This window comes from Arachis duranensis, chromosome 5 (assembly GCF_000817695.3).
Source record: "Arachis duranensis cultivar V14167 chromosome 5, aradu.V14167.gnm2.J7QH, whole genome shotgun sequence".
NCBI classification, from domain to species: domain Eukaryota; kingdom Viridiplantae; phylum Streptophyta; class Magnoliopsida; order Fabales; family Fabaceae; genus Arachis; species Arachis duranensis.
Window position 1 is genome coordinate 47,337,747 of NC_029776.3, and position 20,770 is coordinate 47,358,516.

General features: G+C 34.5%; 1 protein-coding gene across 1 annotated transcript; it reads right to left on the reverse strand.

Moving 5' to 3' along the window:
- Positions 1-6,956: 6,956 nt before the first annotated feature.
- Positions 6,957-14,657, reverse strand: LOC107489290 (CSC1-like protein At1g69450). Its single transcript, XM_052261714.1, has 12 exons — positions 14,577-14,657; positions 13,602-13,936; positions 13,265-13,420; positions 13,034-13,097; positions 12,384-12,593; positions 11,636-11,833; positions 11,216-11,514; positions 10,741-11,017; positions 9,729-10,004; positions 9,352-9,515; positions 7,788-7,840; positions 6,957-7,219 (listed from the first exon to the last, which is right to left on the reverse strand). Exons 2-12 carry the CDS (start codon positions 13,880-13,882, stop codon positions 6,957-6,959), a joined length of 2,241 nt encoding a protein of 746 aa, XP_052117674.1. The 5' UTR covers positions 13,883-13,936; positions 14,577-14,657.
- Positions 14,658-20,770: the final 6,113 nt, after the last annotated feature.

Genomic DNA, 20,770 nt, shown 5'->3' on the forward strand with positions numbered 1-20,770 from the left:
GAGCTTATCTCTTCATCGGGCTTCTAGAACTACTATTTCTTTCTAAATATATTATGTATAAGCCTTATAATTATTGTGACCTTTAATTAACCTTTGCTTTACGGCATGAGGTAAGGCTTCGGGTAATTAGGGTGTTACAAGTGTACATTTATATTTTTTGTATAGGTGTATGCTGTCAACTTGAACTAGAGGCTTGCAATGCCTGAACACCCTAATACATGGATTGAAACTCCAAAATATGTGGTGAAGTATTCTGACATTGTTCCCCTCCTCACTCTCATTGTACAAGGGTCATGTTCTTATTTGGACAATTGAACTAAGCATCTTCTGAACCATGACCGAGATCCATCATTGCAAAGCTTGGTAAGAATCCTCCCAATCACCGAAAACTTGGGCTATGGACTTCTACTTTGCCAACCAAGCCTTTCGGTAACTGATGGTATAGTTGAACCTTGACTGGACTTTGATTATTATAGATTTCACCTTGATGGATGGATCGGTCTCGACCAATGGCAGCCTTATAGCCTCAGCAACTGTATCCGAGTCTAACTTGGATTAATCCTGTGAAATCGTTCTCAATGTGCACGTGTGCTTACCGTTGTATCTGCGTATCTCCCAACAACCTTTTTCCCATATCAAGCTGGCTCAGATAAGCCAATCGCACCCATGCCCATACGTCTTACATTTTGCATAGAACGTCTGTGGCTCTGACTTATACACATTGTAGTCAACTCCTCTAGAGATAGTGTAACTTCTAATTGCTACAACGACCGACTTTCTAGAACTATATTCCATTCCAATCCTGAACTTTCTGTCCTCATGATCAGCAATGCCTACAAAAAGCAGAAATCATCATTCGTTGATCGATCCAAAATATAAATTAACAAAAATGTATTATTCACTCATCACATACTTATGTTTGCATATTCCGAAAATTCCGGTGCATGCATGGCATCAAGATCCAAGTTCATAAAAGTTGGAATGTTCATCGGTTGACTAACTGAGAGATGAACCACTACCTTCTCCGCTACTGTCTCAACTCCCATATCACCATCCTCGTCTTCGCCACCAGCTTCATAAGTGGCTTCGAAGTCCTCTTCATTGTCACTATTCATTCCTTCATACACTGCAGCTCTATCATCCTCTATATCTAAATCATTTTAAATCCCATTTACCTCTACATTTTCAAACTCAACATACAGCTCATCTGTGGCTGTCGCATCTGACTATGCCGGTGAATTTGAAACATATTTTGCATACTCGCTTCGTCAATGATCGACATAATATCAAACTCTATTAGACTACCAAAAACTATAACCGAATTCTGGTACAGAATACTGCTCACTCTCCTCAACATACCATTCTCCATTCTTTGACAGAGACTGTTCTGAAACTCCATGATCGTCATGGTGCATGGAACCACAAACGAAAACGAATTCTGACACACAAACCTCACTCTCTCATAAGTATTCTGTATATAATCTCACCATTGCGATGCACTACCAAGTTTGCGGTATCCTCTATTATACTAACAATACAATCAAAGAACACTCTTCTTCGCAATAAAAATGGTACCGAGCTTTGCCTTATATAAAGGGGATCACTCAGTATGCCCTCCACGTGTTGGATCACCTACCAACCAGAGTGAGACACGTGACAACACGCCTTCCATGTGCTGACACATCACGTCCTCCATGTGTTGCTTCATCAGCCAATGAGAGGAACCCACGTGTAACACGACCCCCACGTGTTGCAGTCCCAAGCAAACCAGAGTTTGCCAGGTGGCAATCACACCTCCAACATGCTGCATGCAACACGTCTCCCGCATGTTGGAACCTCTATCCGACACGTTTACCAACTTATAAATACACTCATTGTACCTATTTTTAATTAAAACATCAATAATTAATCCATAACCAAATTATTCAACCACTAAGATGAATATGACATTATAAAAAAAAAAGAGATGTTATTTATCTGAGAAATTAATTAGAAGTGTATGTCATTATTTTTAGTATTAAATCATATTTTTAATTGCAATTATATAGCTTACAAAGGATATTTTCTTCTTTACTAAATAAATATATAGTGAATTAATCATCGTTAAATAAAACATGATGGAATTATTTAGTGAAGAATTCCTAACACTGATGAAATAAAGTTATGAATAATAAGTTTTGGCTTTTGTTTGTTTTTATATTGTATTTTTATGAGTCAATAGAAATATAAATTGTTAGTAAAGTTGGTGTTAAATTTTAAATTTGTTTTAATGATTCACACCACTGATTGTATACTTGAATACATTTTGGATTGAATTTAAACGTTACTCATCATTATGATTTACATTTTTTTATCATAATAATTTATTTTTTTTAAATATTTTTTACTTAAAATAATACTTTTAACATAATAAATATATAAATAAGTACTTTTACATTATTGTAATTAAACATAATTGATAAATAAAAAAATAAGTTTTTACATAAAATATTTAAATATCAAATTATTTTAAAAGATCTTTAAAAAAATTAATTATTTTAATAACCCACCCAAATAAACTCTTAATCTTGTTGAAATTGAATTCAATTAATACTACAAGGTCATTTCAATCTATTTCAAATTAATTCTTAATGAAATAATTTAATACCGTTAAATTTCGTATTTAAAGAGATTTTTCAATCTTATAATAAACCAAGAGAGTAAATTACTCATTAAAAAAATTAATATAAATCATAAGTGACTTAAACAAATTTATTCCTAAACAAAGATTTATTAAAAAGGTATGTTTGCATTTTTACGGATTTCATATAAATAATTCTTTTTAGAACAAAAAATATTTATCCTTTTTAAAAATAATGAATGAAATTTCATATTATTATACAATAGTATCTATTAAATGAGATTGCATTTTCAAATACTATATTTTTTTTTTTTTGAAACAGCCAACCAAATTTTTCATTTCATATTTTGATCCATCCATACTAGGCCCACGTAACAGAAAAAAGTTATTGGTCGGGAAAATCTCCCAAATATCCTTGGAGTAATCTACTCATACTTACTGTGTTTAAGTAGAGGTCAACATGTGTACCTAGGATTGGGGGTTGTCCAATCCATTGGGGTACTTAGGATTGGGGGTTGTCCAATCTACCGACAAAAAAAAAAAAATAGAGGTACAACATTAATTCACTTAATGGAGAGATTCTCTTTGCTACATGTCATTATAATATTGGTCGGTTAGACTTTAGCCACCTTTAGCCACTTAATAGCACGCCACCATAAAACTTACCTACTTAAAGTGAGTTTACTTTTTAAAAACAGCTGATGTTATGCAAATTTATAAGAGTTTAGTAGTAATCTAGAAAATTGATAACGAATTCAATCTATATCAATTCTTTAATAACAAGAATTATCAAGATACATATTGTTTGAGTTATAGTTTATAGGCACTAATTTTACAAGTACTAATTAGTTTGAACTCATCATAATCTTAAACAGAAAGATAATATGTTTATCGTTTTAAGATTTTCTTAAGAGAAAAATGATTTTGAAAATAAAAATGTTGAGAGTCGTAAATGATTTTACAACGGCGGAATTTTCTTGGTGCAATTTGTTTTTCTCGAAACCAAAGATTGCTTTTCCCGTTGGCACTAAAAACCAATGCACAGAGAAAAAACGGCTATATTCAAATTCGAGTGTTCTCTAACATTACAAATGCATTCCTTAGCTCTTGAAACATGAATGAGGGGAAGAATAAACACAAATGATTAAATAAACCACTATAAGATACTACGAAAATATTGTGGCTCGGCATTAAGCTTCCGATATGAGGGCACTGCGAAGATCGCCACTGTTTGATGAGTACTGAGTTGGAAGTAACGCAGGGTCTTTGTAAGCGTTTACCAATCCGTCATAAAACAAGGTCATTGTGGCATCGTTCTCGTCTTCCCTATCCTTCTTTATCAAACTCTGCTTAACATAAACACAAATCGCAATCATAACTAATGGATTGAATGCAACATGCAACAATCTTATGTTCTTTTAAGCCCTGTTTTCTAAATCCCACAAGATTCGAGATAGAAATATACAGGGATATACTAGGAGAGAAAAAATTGTTTGGAGGATGATATAAATATAAAAAAGAGATGAAATGTCTCTACCTGGGGACACTTGCCTAATCTAGAAATGTCTTTACATTTTCTATCATGAGACATTTACCAAAACATAGCTACAAAATTGTTGCTTTCTTTTGAATTTATGTGAGCTTATTTATTCAAGATAATTTATAGGACGTAATTAAGAAGTTAGTTCATGTTATCTGTTTTATTCAAAGTTAGTTATAGTTGCATGTGCAATTAGTTGAGCAGCCTTGTATAAAAGGAGGACCTCAGCCTATTAGTTGTTCGATTAATGCAATCTTCTCAATAATTCTGCCCAAAAAATTTAATAACTCTGCAACCAAAACTCCTTCCTTCCTTTTTCTTTTTAACAAGGAAAAAATTCTACACTGCTGGGGGAGAACTTCATCCACACCTAATGAAACTACCGTATCATAACTCTAGACTAGACACGTATTTTGGAGCATCAATTTCCTCTAAGCTTTGTTGCATTTGAAGCAAAAGGGGGACCCACATTTCATAGCTTTTGTTTGACTGTGATCAAATTAAATTCCACTGTAATTTGGGCATTATAGTTTTTTTTTTTCTTTTTTCTCCAAAGTTAGGAATAAAAAAGAATTAAAATAATATCATTTATCAAAGAAGGGAAGCACGATCCATGGAACCCTTGCCAGATATTAACAAGGTACCCCTCTGTTGTGGTCCAAGAAGAGAAGCATGATCCATTGAAGCCTCATCAACATCAAATCAAGCAATTTTCTTTGCAAGAAATCACAATGCACCTACAAGCTACGGAAGAGGCAGAGCATGATAAAAGAAAGACAAGTCGTTGTAGCAGAGGAAGGGGAATCAAAGAGTCAATAAACCACATCACAACAGATCCAAGATTCGAGCAACAATCTAAGTCTGAATTAACACAAGTTCAGCAACTCTTAGCGTTGCTCAACAATCAATCATACAAGGCATACCCACTAATAGACTCAACTGAAGTAGCAACTCTAATAGGTACCATATGCGACTCTCAATGTCAATGTTAATGTTAAATGTTCCATTAAATTGCTAGATATTTGATAGTTTTAAACTCATCAATGTCATTTCCATCACCACACATATTGCATGTGATTTAGATATATTTCCTCCGTTCACACCTCAAAGAAATTTAGTGTCTCTACCTAATGTGATAATTTCGGTGGGAGACTCATTGGTATTGTCACCCTAAACCCTAACATTACATTGCGCAATGTATTGTATGTTCCTCAGTTCTATGTAAATCTATTATTGGATTGTTCTTTTCTAAGAACTACCTCAATTACAGTCACAATTAGCTCTACTTTCTTTGATATACATGACAGCTCCTTGAAGAAGCTTGGAAAGGGTGAGTTGCAAAGTGGATTATACATGCTGAAGTCAGAATTACTTCTCCCTCCCAAAGATTCCTTGTTAAGTCACACAAAGAGTCAATGCAATTTGTGTAATTATGTTCCTTGGCATTCTCATTTCAGTCATGCTTGTCATTACCAATAGCACAAAGGTTCAATTGAAAAATATGTCCTTTAGCGAAATTCAGAAAACACTTTTTGACCATCAAAACCATGTCATTTGACCTTGTACATCCCCACCTATAATGGAAAGTGATATTTCTTAAGCATAGTTGATGACTTGACCAGATTTTGTTGGATTTATTTGCTATATAACAAATCTGAACTTGCAGGTTTTCTTAAGAATTTCTACTTACTAATTGAAACTTAGTTCAACACAAAAAATAAATGCACGAGATTGGAAAATGCAAGCAAATTGGTAATTGTTGAATTCCTGCAAGAGAAAGGAGTGTTGCATCAATTTGCTTGTCTTTACAGACCACAACAAAATACTCTAGTAGATAGAAAACATCAACATATTTTGAATGTGGCAAGTGGATTGTTTTTTCAATCACAAGTACCTATCCCTTTTGGGGAGAATGTGTCCTCACTGTTGCATTCATCGTAAACCGAATTTCAAGGCCCCTGTTCAACATGAAATCGCTATTTGAAGTGTTGATGACGAAACAAACTGCTGCAAAATTTTCTCTAAGCTTTCTAATTTTTTATTCTCTTCTGTAGTGCTCCTGCAGGATCACGTTCCAACTGCCTTAGAGTAAGTGCACGATCACTCTGCAGGATGTCGCGTACCACTTTGGGTTATGCACCAATGGAGAGCCAGTGGGTGGATGCTTGAGAGATTTTCAGACATGGTACCAGCGCTCGACGTAGGATTGGGTAAACGAGCTCCTTGATGCTAGGCCTCCACATGCTCAGCAATAATAATAGTATAACTTTAGACATCATAAATTGGCTTACTAATATCCAAGATTCTAGTGGAGTGCAACACAAAGATTCCAATGACATCATGATGCAGCTTGCCTGCAATGCACGTGGTACTTTGCTCGATCAGACTCGACAACCCTGTATTCAGCATTCTTCCGAATGTTATAATTCTTCACACCTAGCATGACAGCCTCTCTGCTCTTAAATCTGTGTCTAATGCGAAACTCCACACCACCTTTTGTGTTGTAATCATCTCCCCTCGTATTGGAAAACGGAATATTCTCATACATCGTGTCAAGATTTAGCATGTGATAGTGGCTAGGTACAACTGACAACTCCGGAACTAGCTTTGGGGCAGGCAGAAGATTCCAACTGTTCCACCGACCGGGGTCTCTAGTACAATTCCTCATCATCCCCATATGAACCACTTTCATTGCTCTCGGTGATGTATTTTTCATCCGACTCCTCACTAATCCACCTTCATGTGTCTCGCTGGATTAGCACAATGTAAAGGTGGTGGTACAAGAGGTGGGTCATCTTAGACAAAATTCGAGTGTCCAGAACTATCACCACCTACGTCACCAATCTCCGCAAAAAGCTCCATCACTTGTTGGGCCATGATTCTTCCATGGACATCAAACATCAATCTCACATGCACATTGCCATCCAACCAAAAAACATGAAACCGAAATACTCTACTCCCCATCGGTGCTAACAACATATATCCAACTCTTCCAACTTCCTTTGTTCCATTATCACCCAAACTCGTCAATATTAGGCTCTTCAACTCTGACAAAGAACCTAATCAACAAGTACACAGTAGGATAGGAAAACTAACCATTACCCAATCTCATATGACAATTAGGATAGAAACTCACGAAAATATATTCAGACATTCTTACTAAACCTGTTGAGAGAATAGAGAAGAAAAAAGGGTAAGAAGAAGTGATTTGCTTGTGACCAAGACTACTACTTACATATCCATTTATGGCTGAGTTAAATTTATCATACTATATCTCGTTTACAATATAAACGACTTTAGTATGGCTTTATCTTGTTTACAGTATAAACAAGTTGATAACATTCGTATCACGTTTAAATTGTAAAGGAGATATGTTGAAACCCTGCTTCGACACATGCCTCGTGTGCACCCAATTTCTTTGTCTAACAAATATATCTTATTTCGTTTATAGTGTAAACGAGATATGTGTATTATCGATTCTTTTACACTATAAACGAAATAAATGATAATGCTTAAATTGGTAATTTACTTGCAAATTACGATATGGGTAAATAAAAGAAATAAACTATTTATTTAAAAATAAAAAACCATCGTTAATAAACTATTTTTGAAAAATAAAAGTTTTACCAAACCGAGTCTTAGATTCATGGCAAAAATCACCACTATTAGAGTTCACATCACTGCAACCGCAAAGTATTGGAACCTACTTCAATTGGACATTTAAATGCAGACCTCTTTGAAGAAGTATACATGGATTTACCTCTTGGACGCTCAAGAAGGAAACAAGGGCTGGTTCGCAAACTAACTCGATCACTATACAAATCACATCAGGCATCAAGATAGTGGTATAACAAGTTTCATTCTGCTCTAGTTAAACAAGGATTCAGTCAACGCAAGAGTTATTATTTTTCATTCACAACAGCACAAATTTTCTTCTAGTCTACGTGGATGATATCGTCATAGCTGGACAGTAAGCATTACCAATGTAAACAAAGTACAAGAGAAGTTGAAAAGATATGTTCAAGCTCAAGACACTAGGCGATCTCAAGTTTTTTCTAGGATTAAAACCCGAAAGATCTAAGATGGGAATTTACTTTTCCTAAAAGAAATACACACTCACTACTAGAAGACACGAATTTCCTGGATTGCAAACCTGCTATAATTCCCATGGATGCTAATTTGAAATTTAGAGATTCAGCAGCTGAGCATCTCCCAGATGCATCAGTTTACAGAAGGCTCATTGACCAATTGATCTACCTTATTATTTCTCGTTCTGACATCACTTTTGCAATTACCAAATAAGCCCAACATATGCTAGATCCATGAACTCCCCATTTGAGATGAATGTTGTCCACCAAGTGCTGAGATACCATAAGGTAGATCTGAGACAAAGGCAACTCTTCTCAGCAAGCTCCAAGTTTAATATTTCGGTATATGCTGATGCATATTGCGGGAGTTGCATTGATCCCAGGTGCTCCACAACTGGGTATTGAATATTCTCGGGGATTAGAGAGTTTCATGGAAGACAAAGAGGCAAACCATCGTTGCTCCACAAAATCTGAGTGCCACGCCATGGCTAATGCCTTATATGAAATAGTGTGGATCATTGGACACGTTAAATTCGTCAACATCCACATTGATTCAGTTATGCTGTTTTCTGACAACAATATGGCCATAAATATGGACACAAACCCTGCTCTCCATTAGCAATCAAAACATGTGGAGATAGATTGTCATTTAAATGAGAGAAGGCAGGGGGAAGGACAGTGAAGCTCCTCTATACACCAAGCAAGCACCAAATAGCAGGTATTTTAACAAAGCCCTTACATGCTCCTCAATTTCAGTTTCTCATGGCCAAGTTAGGCTTATATTGATGTATATGCTGCAACTTGAGAGGAGATATTAGCTTATTTATTCATGATAGTTTATGGAAAGAAGTTAGTTTTCTGTTATCTGTTTCATGACTAGTTAGTTACAGTTGCATGTGCAATTAGTTGAGCTACCTTTTTAAAAGAAGGATCTCAACTACTTGTATCGGTTGTTCAATTAATGTAATATTCTCAATAATTCTTCCTACATGAAAGAGCAGTCGTTTAATTCATGTAGCCGACCCCACTTAGTGGGACAAGGCTTTGTTGTTGTTGTTTTTGTCTCAATAATTCTTCCCAATAATCTCTCTTCTAACATATACTGTAAAAAATTTTGGAGACTAATGGACGCTAGGGGAAGTCTTTTCAGTGCAAAGATTCCCACTGCAATGATGTGCATGAGTACCATCGAAAATATCATTGAATTGTGCACGATCGGCCAACATTTCCCAGCAGTTTCATACTTTGGTGCATATACATTCATAAACTGTGACATATATAGACAGAGGATCAGTACAAGTCATATATGAATACTAATTTCATATATAAAAACTACTTTAACTTTTCAGGATCCCAAATAAACCAAAAGAAAATGATCCTTGCATAAAATTAGTCATTATAGAAACTATTTATGGAGGAAAATCAAATAACCAATCCAGAATTCGATAGATATCAGAATATACACTGAAGAAATGCAAACCTGGTTGCGGAACACGATGTATGCCAGGCACAGATAGGCCAATAGGAATGGTAAAATCAGTGGAGCCAGAAAGAAATAGATAATGCCAAGAAGTCCAAAGAAAAGGATCCTTGGAACATCCCTGTGGTATGGAATAGATGGGACTTCTTCGAATTCATCACTCGGACTTGTGAAAGGCCTTCTTATTAAACTGAAAATCAGAGGGATTATACGGAATAGTTCTGATGACACACTTGTCCATCCTGTTGTGACAACATAAGCAATGAAAAATGATGCCTACAATCAAACAAAAAATTAGTTAATTGCCTAAAAGCCACAAAATAAAAAATTTTAAGGACAGTAATGTCTTGTATATTGTTCAAAAGTCATAATGAACAGACAACGAAAGACATGCTAAGATCAAATTAGTTATGGAACATGAAACATGGTTTGAGTGTAGACCATTAGTTGTTTTACCATATGGGAATAATTTGGATAGTTTTGTGAAACTTTGACATTTGAAAAGAAAATGTTACCCAACTTGCACCAGATATTTTATATTAGAATATAGATTAAATTATCCTGGAGGATCTTATAATTTTATCCAACTTAATTAGTTTCTTAAAATTTAAAAGCTTGTGTCAAGTCTCTATTGTATAAAAAATTTCATTAAGTCTGTATTCTTGAAACATTTCTACTCAAGTTCCTATACTCTACAAATATTTTCAGTCCAGTAGAGTAAGAACTCTGTGATCAAGTCTTTTAATTGCAAAAGAAAATTCTGAAAAAAAAAAATCATCATTTAATACAGGTGCATGATGACAAAAGTTTTAAACCAGAGGAACCTAATTGAAAAATATTTGTACCATATAAGTACTTGATTAAAAATGTTTTAAATATAGAGGCCTGATTAAAAATTTTTGTACAATATAGAACTTGCTTATAAACTTCTAAGCTATGGACCAAATTAAAAATCGAGTAAAACTATAAGGACGAAAAGATTGCATTACAACTGGGAGAAAAATCGTCCAACCTGCGCAGGAACTGCAGCAGCCAGCTTTGAAGGAATGCCCTTGGGATCAAGCAAAATAGACAGCATAGATAGAACTGACCCCGAAAACACAGTTGCAAAAATCACATTCCATATTGTGAACCACAGAACTTTCTTAGTTGCACTCAATTCGATAGAACTATGCGAGATGTGTCCTTGAATGGAGGAAAGGAACTCCATAACAGGTGGCACTAATTTCAGAAACAACTGGAGAATAAGGCTGGGAAGGTATCCAGTAATCACTTGACTCACAAATTTTCTGAAAGATAAAGATTCACCAAAGGCTAACTAATTCAGCTTTATAAAATTGAGAAGACAATACATTAAGCTAAAACTAGCGATGTCAACAAATTTAAAATACATAGCATCACTATTAACCAAAAGAATAGTTAGAATGAGATTGACCGTTATGAAAATTAGAAACGATATGCAGATATTTGACAACAATTTAGCTTACATTGTCAGAATAGTAGTCAAGAAGGGAAATAAAACTTCCAGTTGACTAAGGTTGGTAAGCCCTTGCACAAACACAACAGGTATAAGGAATAAAATGGTGAAAAGAATACTTGCAGCTACAACGACCAGTTTAGAAATCCATCTTTGCATGAACGACTCGGAAAAGAAAGGCCAGTAAACATCATGAGGTTCTGGAGCTAGTTCAGTATTCCACAGGGTGGGATTGATGGACTGCTGCAAACTGGAAGCAGTTGCAGCTCCAAAACGAGTTTTGAAGAACACAAAGGCAGCTCGAGCTTCCTTGCATATATAAGAACAGATTTAAATTAATAGAATGTACTTTAAATCAAGAATGAAACTATATCTCATTTTTGGAAGAAAAAAATAAAAGAAAAATGAGAACAGAGAGATTGGCACATACTTCTCCTGCCAATAAAACCTTTGACTGCTTCAACCTTACATTCTCCTCGATGTCCTCTAACTTCTTTTCGTAACGCTCTCGGAGATTACTTTTCCGTCCACAAAGTCCAAAAATGCCACAACAATTATGCTGTGGCAGAGTGGGATCCGAATCCGACTGTAACCGAGTAATCCTTTTATATAATTGTTTGGATTCATTCTGCATTGAACGAAGGGAAAGGTATGCAAATGAGTTCCATAATTCTTAGAGATTAAAAAGAAATACAGTCTGCAAAAGCAGTTTGCTTGATCAACAGCATAGCATTCACCTTATGGCTGTGTGCTAACAGGTTAACAAGCATTTCATAGAGGGGAAGCACTAATTAGGCCAAACATGAAATCTCAATCAATAATTTCTATACAAGCATAAAGGCAACAGAAATTTTAGTAAATCTATATAACTTAGTCAATTATGGTAAACTTCAAAGTCAGATTATAACTGTCTCTGAGGTTACTACCTACTATTATTAAAAAGTTGTTAATTAGTTATTCAATATTGTACTCTGAATATAGGAGTAATAAGTAATTTTGTATTTCCCTGAAGTTGCTGATTATACGAGTTTATGTTATCCATACTATGATTCTTAGGAAATACTAAAAAATCTTGAGTGACCAAATAAGTAGAACAGAATCAAAGCCACAAATTTTGAACCCCTTAAAGAAGATAAAATATAAATTTACAAAAACTAAAATCTCAACGCGGTACTCACCAAGAGTGTCCGGATTTTACTTGTGCGGTGAACAACCACATGTGACAGGTATATAGAAGGATAAAGGTCTTTAAAGAAGTTCTCAACACTATCACTGATGCTGCAACCGGGGTAAGTAGGAGTGCTGCGGGCCAAAATGGTAAACTGATGAGGCTGAGGTTTGGATGAATAAAAAAAAGAAATTCTTCTTGAAGATATGTATCTATATTCCTGAAAATTGAAAATAATGTTGACAAATGAGTAATGAATTCAACTGTTGCTTCTCAGATAAACTATATCAACTTGCATACAACAATCAATGAATAAGACAACTATTATCATGTTATTATTTTTCTTTTTTCTTCTTTTTTAATATTCTATATACCAGCAAAAGAAATAACAAATATTTATGCATTGCATATTCATCTTAAAATGTGTCTCTTGCTTCTCTGCATTTTGGAGGTTCAAAAATTGACTTAAAAAATCATCCTTGAGACATGTCATGTTGTCCCTATATTTCAAAAGTATATAAACTATCTTATAACTATGAGGACAGTGACGGTTTTAAGCTTTTGGTCTCTAACGTCTGTATCTTGTTTGTGTCGGAACAACAACCAAATGCTACCTAACCATGGGGAAGACTTCCATGAGCGACGAGATCATGGACTTACATAAAACAGTAGCAAGCAAATGAATCCAGTGACAAGATATATAGCAGAGAAGTGGACCCACAACCTGAAATAAAAATGATAATAGGACAATAAATCTCACATAAATCCCAATACCATATTGCAAAGTAAGAAAAGATAAGTGCAGAGTAGATAAACTCTTCTATAAATAAAGTTCAGTTCTCTAAGGCCACAGCTCAATTAAGGCAACAAAAGTATTGAGGTAGTATTCACCAGTTAGAGCCATTGTCTACATTTGATATGGTGAACACATCCAAGGAGTTATTGGCGAAGTTGGTGATGTCGAAATCTTGTTGGTTACTTCCCCAACAATTTACTGGAAGAATGACAAGGATCCCAATAATCCCAGCAAAGGTAAAAATTTTCAAGCTGCGCCAAAGAAACACAAGAACTCAATTTAAATAAGATATGACTTTAATTGCCGAAAGAACATTGGAATTTCAAGTGTGAGTAGTTTATTGCAACATCAATTGTGTTCCGATTAAGGTTAAGGTTACATACTCCCTGAAAGAATTATTAAGTGCTCCAGGTTCCCTAAAAGAATATATACCTGAATGTTATAATGCACATAAACACAACACCGTCTAAGCCTGATAAAGATAACAGTTCCTCTTCAGAGAGCCTCCAAGCTTTTCCAACCCAACCTGGAGAAGGTATTAGTCTTTCCATGTTGAAATGGCTTTGCCTCCTAGAAGTTCCTTTGGCCAGAAGGCGCGGCACATAAACTTCATAATTGCTGGGTTGTTTCCTCAATATGGAATACAGAATGAAGAACAACACACAGAGCGCAGTGTTGATCCCAAGTGAAGTTAACAGAGCAGAGACAATCATGTTTCCCAATGAAACAAGATCGCTAAGGAACCCAGAAAGTTATGACTCTGCCTTCTGCAAGAAACATAAGTGGAAAAGCAAAGTCAAAGAATGTTCAAATTTGAGTTAAGTTTGGAAATAACCAATTAGACCTAATGTGTGTCATGAAATTATGCTTTGTCTAAATCACTAGTACTTGAAGCCTCTTTGTTCCTCCTGCATACAGATTTTATTACCGGTTACTTAAAATAGAATCCGAAAAATATGTCTGAGAAGTTGCCTCTCCACATGTGGGAGACAAACTCAAGAACATCATGCAGACCAGCTTGCCTACCACTCAGACTAATCCAATCTTGGTTAGATTATTTGATTATAAACTAAAAAGAATATAAAGAAAAGCTATATCGTAAGTTGAAGTAAGTGTATGCATTAAATCACTAAGCAAGCTCCAAGCACACAATGGGGTCATAGAACCACAATTGAGTTGCACAAAAGAGCCCCAAAAAAAAAAAGTAAATGCAAATACAAAGTTTTGAAATTGACATTGACATGCAATGTGTATTAAGACAGTACGACACCCACATTCAGAAATTCCCAAAGTACGGCAACTAGTTATACTAATAATGAGTAGAAAGTAGAATATCGGTTTAAGAAAAATGGATATGAGGGCGCAGACAGTGAAACAGAGAAAGAGATGAAGTAAGAGAAAGCTTACCAGTTCCTCTTGAAGTTGAAGTGAACAAGAAGAGCATTCATTTATGTGTCTCCCAAGTTCTAGCTATTCTGCCAACAACTGTTTTGACAATATAATAAAACAAATATAACTAAAATCATGAAAATGCTCGGTTATCATTTTATATTTCTAATTTACAAATAAAATATGGCAATAGAACAATACTCATTTACTCAATAAAAAGGGCAAAAGGTGAAAGTGACCAATACATACGTCCATACCTATGATGGAATAAGTGGAGAGTACAGTTGAAAGGTGGTTTTTTTGTTTTTGGTCATGAGTTGAAAGGTTGTTGAAACTTGAAATGGTCAATGACTCAAACGCTCAACAAATGGTTTGCTTTGCAACTGTCAGTCACTAATATTTTGTTGGCCTAATCACAAATATGGGCACTTTTTTCCTTTGTTTAACTATATTTAGGAATACAAATTGGTCTAGGTCCCATCTTTTCCCTTTTTCTAGGGCAGGGCAAGCAAAATTGAAAAAATACAAGCACATACAATAGTTAGACTAAAGGTTAAGATTTAGTTTGGTAAAGTTTTTATTTTAGAATTGTTACATATTCAAATATTTTTTTATCTAAATTTATTTAAGTAGGTCTAAGACCATTTTCATTAGACAATTCATCTCAGTATCTATTTATGATCCACCTGTTATAAAAAGTAATTTTATATCAGTTTTTGTGTTATAAACAATAAATAGGAACTCAAAGCATCTCTCTCTTCTTCATTATGAGGAACTAACTTTAGTCTCTATTGTGGTCCTACTTAATTAATTAAAGTAATTAAAAAATATATAATTATTATTTTTTACAATAATATTTTTAAATTTATAAATTTAAAAATAATTTACTATTAAAAAATATTAATATTAAAAAATCATATATAAAAATAATACACAATATATAATTCAAGATTTAATTATGATTTAATTATTTAAATAATAATTAATAAATAATTAATATAAATTATTAATTAATTAATTATAATTTAATTATTTAATTAATTATAATGTTATATAAATATTTTTTATAATAACTTTCCATGTGGCAAGTTATTATTGGAGGAAGAAAATCCCTGTTCAGAGGGACTCACTCGTGCTTCTCTATTCTTGGATAGTGTGCAGAGACTATTGTCTCTTCTTTTCCAATAGTTGGTCCCTGCATATGTGAGAAAGAGGGCTTCAACTTTTGGCCCGTTGGAGGTGCTCTAACACCAACAAAAATCACTCTCATTAAAAGAGTGTCATTACACGCGCTTTTTCTTCTTCTTTTTTCTCGCGCTTCAAATACACGCATATGTCCTCTTCTTCTTTCAAATTCACGCATATCTCATCCTCCTCCTCCTTCTTCTTTTTCTTCGCACATGCAGATAAGCAGATTCTTCTTCTTCTTCTCTTTCGTTATCGTCATCACCAACAACACTAACATTTTGCTAATGGATTATTTTTTTAATCGATTTGAATGGAATGCAATTGTTAAATTGAATTGAATTGAATTGAATTGATGCAGGTATTCTAAATGGAATTGAATTGATCTAAATTGTAGACACAGGTGTTTTGAATTTGATTTTATATAATGGATAATGTTTCGTTCATTTAGTACTATACAATTGTTTCATCTTAATAACGTGTTCGGTTCATTATGCAAAAAGCTTTTTTGAATTTGATTTTATATAATGGATAATGTTTCGTTCATTTAGTACTGTACAATTATTTCACCTTAATAACGTGTTCGGTTAATTATGCAGAAAGTTGTTTTGAATTTGATTTTATATAATGGATAATGTTTCATTCATTTAGTACTATACAATTGTTTTGCCTTAATAATATGTTCGGTTCATTATGAATTGAATTAAATTGTTTTGAATTGAATGGACGCAGGTATTCTGAATTGAATTAAATTGATAATCTCTAAGAAGAGAAGAAGAAAAAGGAGACGAAGAATGAAAGAAGAAAAATCTGCGTGTGCAAATTTGGAAGAAGAAGCGTGATTTGAAAAGTTGTTACAACAACTTGGATAGACTTGGATAAGGATTTTGCTTGGATGTAGAGTTTTATTTTTTCTATTTTTCGAAAGTAGCTTGTAAAAACTAGCTTTTAAAAGCTGATTTTTTAAGAAGTGTAACATTTATGTTTGGTATATTAAATTAAAAATGACTTTTAATAAACACAAGCAACAATAATTACGTTTGATAAAATAGTTTTTAAAATTTAAAATACTATAAGAGACAAATTTAAGTGTTATATTTGAAAATTAGTTAATATATGGAGTTATATTAGACTTTTAAATTTTGAAAAGCACATGCCAACTTTGAAAATTTTCACCTTAGATGCTTTCAAAAGTACACCGATCTTTTAAAAACTACAAGCACAAGCATATGGTCTTTTTTATTTACTAAATACAAAATGAGGAGCTTGTAAGCACCTCTTCAAAAAACTTTACCTATGGTCTTTAAAGTTTACAACCAAAATAATTAGCTCCGTGTTGTAGTGTTTCATATCTTAGTCAACTACCGGATGTGTGTTGGGTTTGACATTATAACTGACAAGTAAGCTTACGGCCATTAGGACAAGCATGCATCATATGCATTTGTTTGCTTTTGTTTGGGTGTGGACATGTGTTTGGTTTGTCTAACCATATATTTCTGTTTAACTGCTAATTGTAATACTTGTTATAATTGCTCTCTAATTGTGTTTGCTTTATGATGCTTATTGTTTGTGTATGATTTTACTATTAAGACTTGAGAGTTGGAACTAATAATGATTATGACTATGGAAATGAATGAGACTGGTGGTAGTTCAGAATATGTTAAACTTAACGAATTAACTCCGTATTGATTAATGTTCATGATTGATTTCTTTGATTTTTATGAGAATGTGATAATGTATTGAGACAAATGAGACTGCTGATGATTCTTTGAGACTATTGAGATTTATTGAGACTATTGAGATTTACTTAGAATATTGACAATAATGAGATTATTAAGACTTATAAGACTTAAAACATTGATCAGGATGACTATTTAGTACTAACTAGACTAGTAATGGAAAGAGTACAATTACTTTAAACGAATTTACCCTTAAACGGATTAGTTTGACCCTAGGTTTTAACCTTGTATGTTTGGATTGGAGATTAGGATTGCTAGCAAGTTCATGTCACTTTATATAGTCTTTATTTGAAAATATTACCCTACTGGAAACATTTGGGTTCTCACCCGTCGTAGAATTTTTGTTTTTCAGATACAACACGCGACACATCTCACTGACAGTGTGGGACTCGTTGGTGAAGCGAAGAAGACTTAAGACTCTTTTGAGATATATTTTGTTTCTTAGTATTATTATCCACCTTTGAGCATGTTATTGTATATTTCCTCTTAGAGGTTTTATTTTGGAGAAATAGGATGTTATTTTGTACACTTTCTGGATTTTGTAATATTTTATAGTCGGCGCTTTTTGTAACATCGTACCTGAGTTTTGCAGTCTCAGTGAGATACGTCAGGTCTTGTTATCTGAAAAGTTAACAATTTTTATAACGGGTGAGAACCTGAAGGTTTCCAGTTGGATAATAGTTATAAATAGAGACTGTGTAAAACTACATGAACCCACTAGGCAATCCTAGTCTCTAATCACACAAGGTTCAAGTCTAGGGTCATTTCTAATCCACACAGGATTTATATAGGTTTCACTGCCATCTCCTGTCACCACCACGCTTTCACCATCCTACAGCCACCTTTAGAGATAATTTTTCCATAGTTTTGTGTTTTTCATATTTTTTTGTTTGTTTACGGTTTATTAAGTATTTTCTTAAATTCTTGATTAATTTTTTAATAAAGTGTGTGGTGCATGAAATTGCAATCACACTTTTTGCACTCCCCACAACTAAGCAGCAAGTGCACTGGGTCGTCCAAGTAATACCTTACGTGAGTAAGGGTCGAATCCCACGGAGATTGTTGGTTCGAAGCAAGCTGTGATTATCTTATTAATCTTAGTCAGGATACCAATAGGGTTCTTTAGTTTTAATTGCAAAAAGTTAAAGTGCATAGAGTAAGTAATTATTACGCAGTAATGGAGAATATGTTGGAGTTTTGGAGATGCTTTGTCTTCTGAATTCCTGTAATGTAATATTCTTCTCATGCAAAAGTTTAAAGTTCCTTCCATGGCAAGCTCTATGTAGGGTGTCACCATTTTCAATGGCTACTTCCCATCCTCTCAATGAAAATGGTCCAAATGCTCTGTCACAGCATGGCTAATCAGCTGTTGGTTCTCGATCATGTCGGAATAGAATCCATTGATTCTTTTGCGTTTGTCATCACGCCCAACACTCGCGAGTTTGAACCTCGTCACAGTCATTCAATCCCAGAATCCTACTCGGAATACCACAGACAAGGTTTAGACTTTCCGGATTCTCATGAATGCTGCCATCGATTCTAGCTTATACCACGAAGATTCTGATTAAGGAATCTAAGAGATACTCATTCAATCTGATGTAGAACGGAGGTGGTTGTCAGACACATGTTCATGGATTGAGGAAGGTGATGAGTGTCACAGATCACCACCTTCTCCATAGTTAAGCACGAATGAACATCTTAGATAGGAACATGCATGTTTGAATGGAAAAACAGAAATAATTGCATTAATTCATCGAGACGCTGCAGAGCTCCTCATCCCCAACAATGGAGTTTAGAGACTCATGCCGTCAAAGAGTATAAAATTCAGATCTAAAAATGTCACGAGATGCAAAATAAGTCTCTAAAAGTTGTTTAAATACTAAACTAGTAACCTAGGTTTACAGAAAATGAGTAAACTAAGATAATTGGTGCAGAAATCCACTTCTTGGGCCCACTTGGTGTGTGCTGGAGCTGAGACTTAAGCTTCTCATGTGCTTGAGCTGTATCTGGAGTTGAACGCCATGTTGTAACGTGTTTTTGGCGTTGAACTCCAACTTGTAACCTGTTTCTGGCGCTGGACGCCAGACTGCAACATGGAACTGGCGTTGAACGCCAGTTTACATCATCTATCTTCGCGCAAAGTATGGACTATTATATTTTGCTGGAAAGCCCTGGATGTCTACTTTCCAACCCAATTGAAATCGCGCCAATTGGACTTTTGTAGCTCCAAAAAATCCATTCCGATTGCAGGGAGGTCAGAATCCAACAACATCAGCAGTCCTTTTTCATCCTAACTCAGATTTTTTGTCAGCTCCCTCAATTTCAGCCAGAAAGTACCTGAAATCACAGAAAAATACACAAACTCATAGTAAAGTCCAGAAATATGATTTTGCTTAAAAACTAATAAAATTCTATTAAAAACTAATTAAAACATGCTAAAATCTATATGAAATTACCCCCAAAAAGCGTATAAAATATCCGTTCATCACAACACCAAACTTAAACTGTTGCTTGTCCCCAAGCAACTAGATAAATAAAATAGGAAAAAAAAAGAAATTAAGAAGCAATAATATCTCAGAGCTTTAAGTGAAGCTCAGATTCTAATTTAGATGAGCGAGGCTAGTAGCTTTTAGTTTCTGAACAGTTTTGGCATCTCATTTTATCCTTTGAAATTCAGAATGATTGGCATCTGTAGGAACTCAGAATTCAGATAGTATTATTGATTCTCTTAGTGTAGTATGTTGATTCTTGAACACAGCTACTTTATGAGTCTTGGCCGTGATCCTAAGCACTTTGTTTTTCAGTATTACCACCGGATACATAAATGCCACAGACACATAACTGGGTGAACCTTTTCAGATTGTGACTTAGCTTTGCTCAAGTCTCCAATTAGAGGTGTCCAGAGTTCTTAAGCACACTCTTTTGCCTTGGATCACGACTTTAACCACTCAGTCTCAAACTTTTCACTTGGACCTGCATGCCACAAGCACATGGTTAGGGACAGCTTGATTTAGTAGGCCTGGATTTATTTCCTTGGGCCCTCCTATCCATTGATGCTCAAAGCCTTGGATCCTTTTCACCCTTGCCTTTTGGTTTAAAGGGCTATTGGCTTTTTCTACCTCTTGCTTTTGTTTTCACTGCTTTTTCTTGCTTCAAGAATCAAATTCATAATTTTTCAGATCAGCAATAATATTTCTCGTGTTCCTCATTCTTTCAAGAGCCAATAATTTTAACATTCATAAAATTCAAGATAAAAAATATGCACTGTTCAAGCATTCATTCAGAAGA

Coding starts and splice junctions, on each gene's coding strand:
- LOC107489290 (XM_052261714.1), bottom strand. CDS start 13,882: ATGATTGTCTCTGCTCTGTTAACTTCACTTGGGATCAACACTGCGCTC. Junction 9,516..9,728: donor ACATCGTGTTCCGCAACCAG/GTTTGCATTTCT, acceptor TATATGTCACAG/TTTATGAATGTATATGCACC. Junction 7,220..7,787: donor TGAATCTAAGACTCGGTTTG/GTAAAACTTTTA, acceptor CTTGTTGATTAG/GTTCTTTGTCAGAGTTGAAG.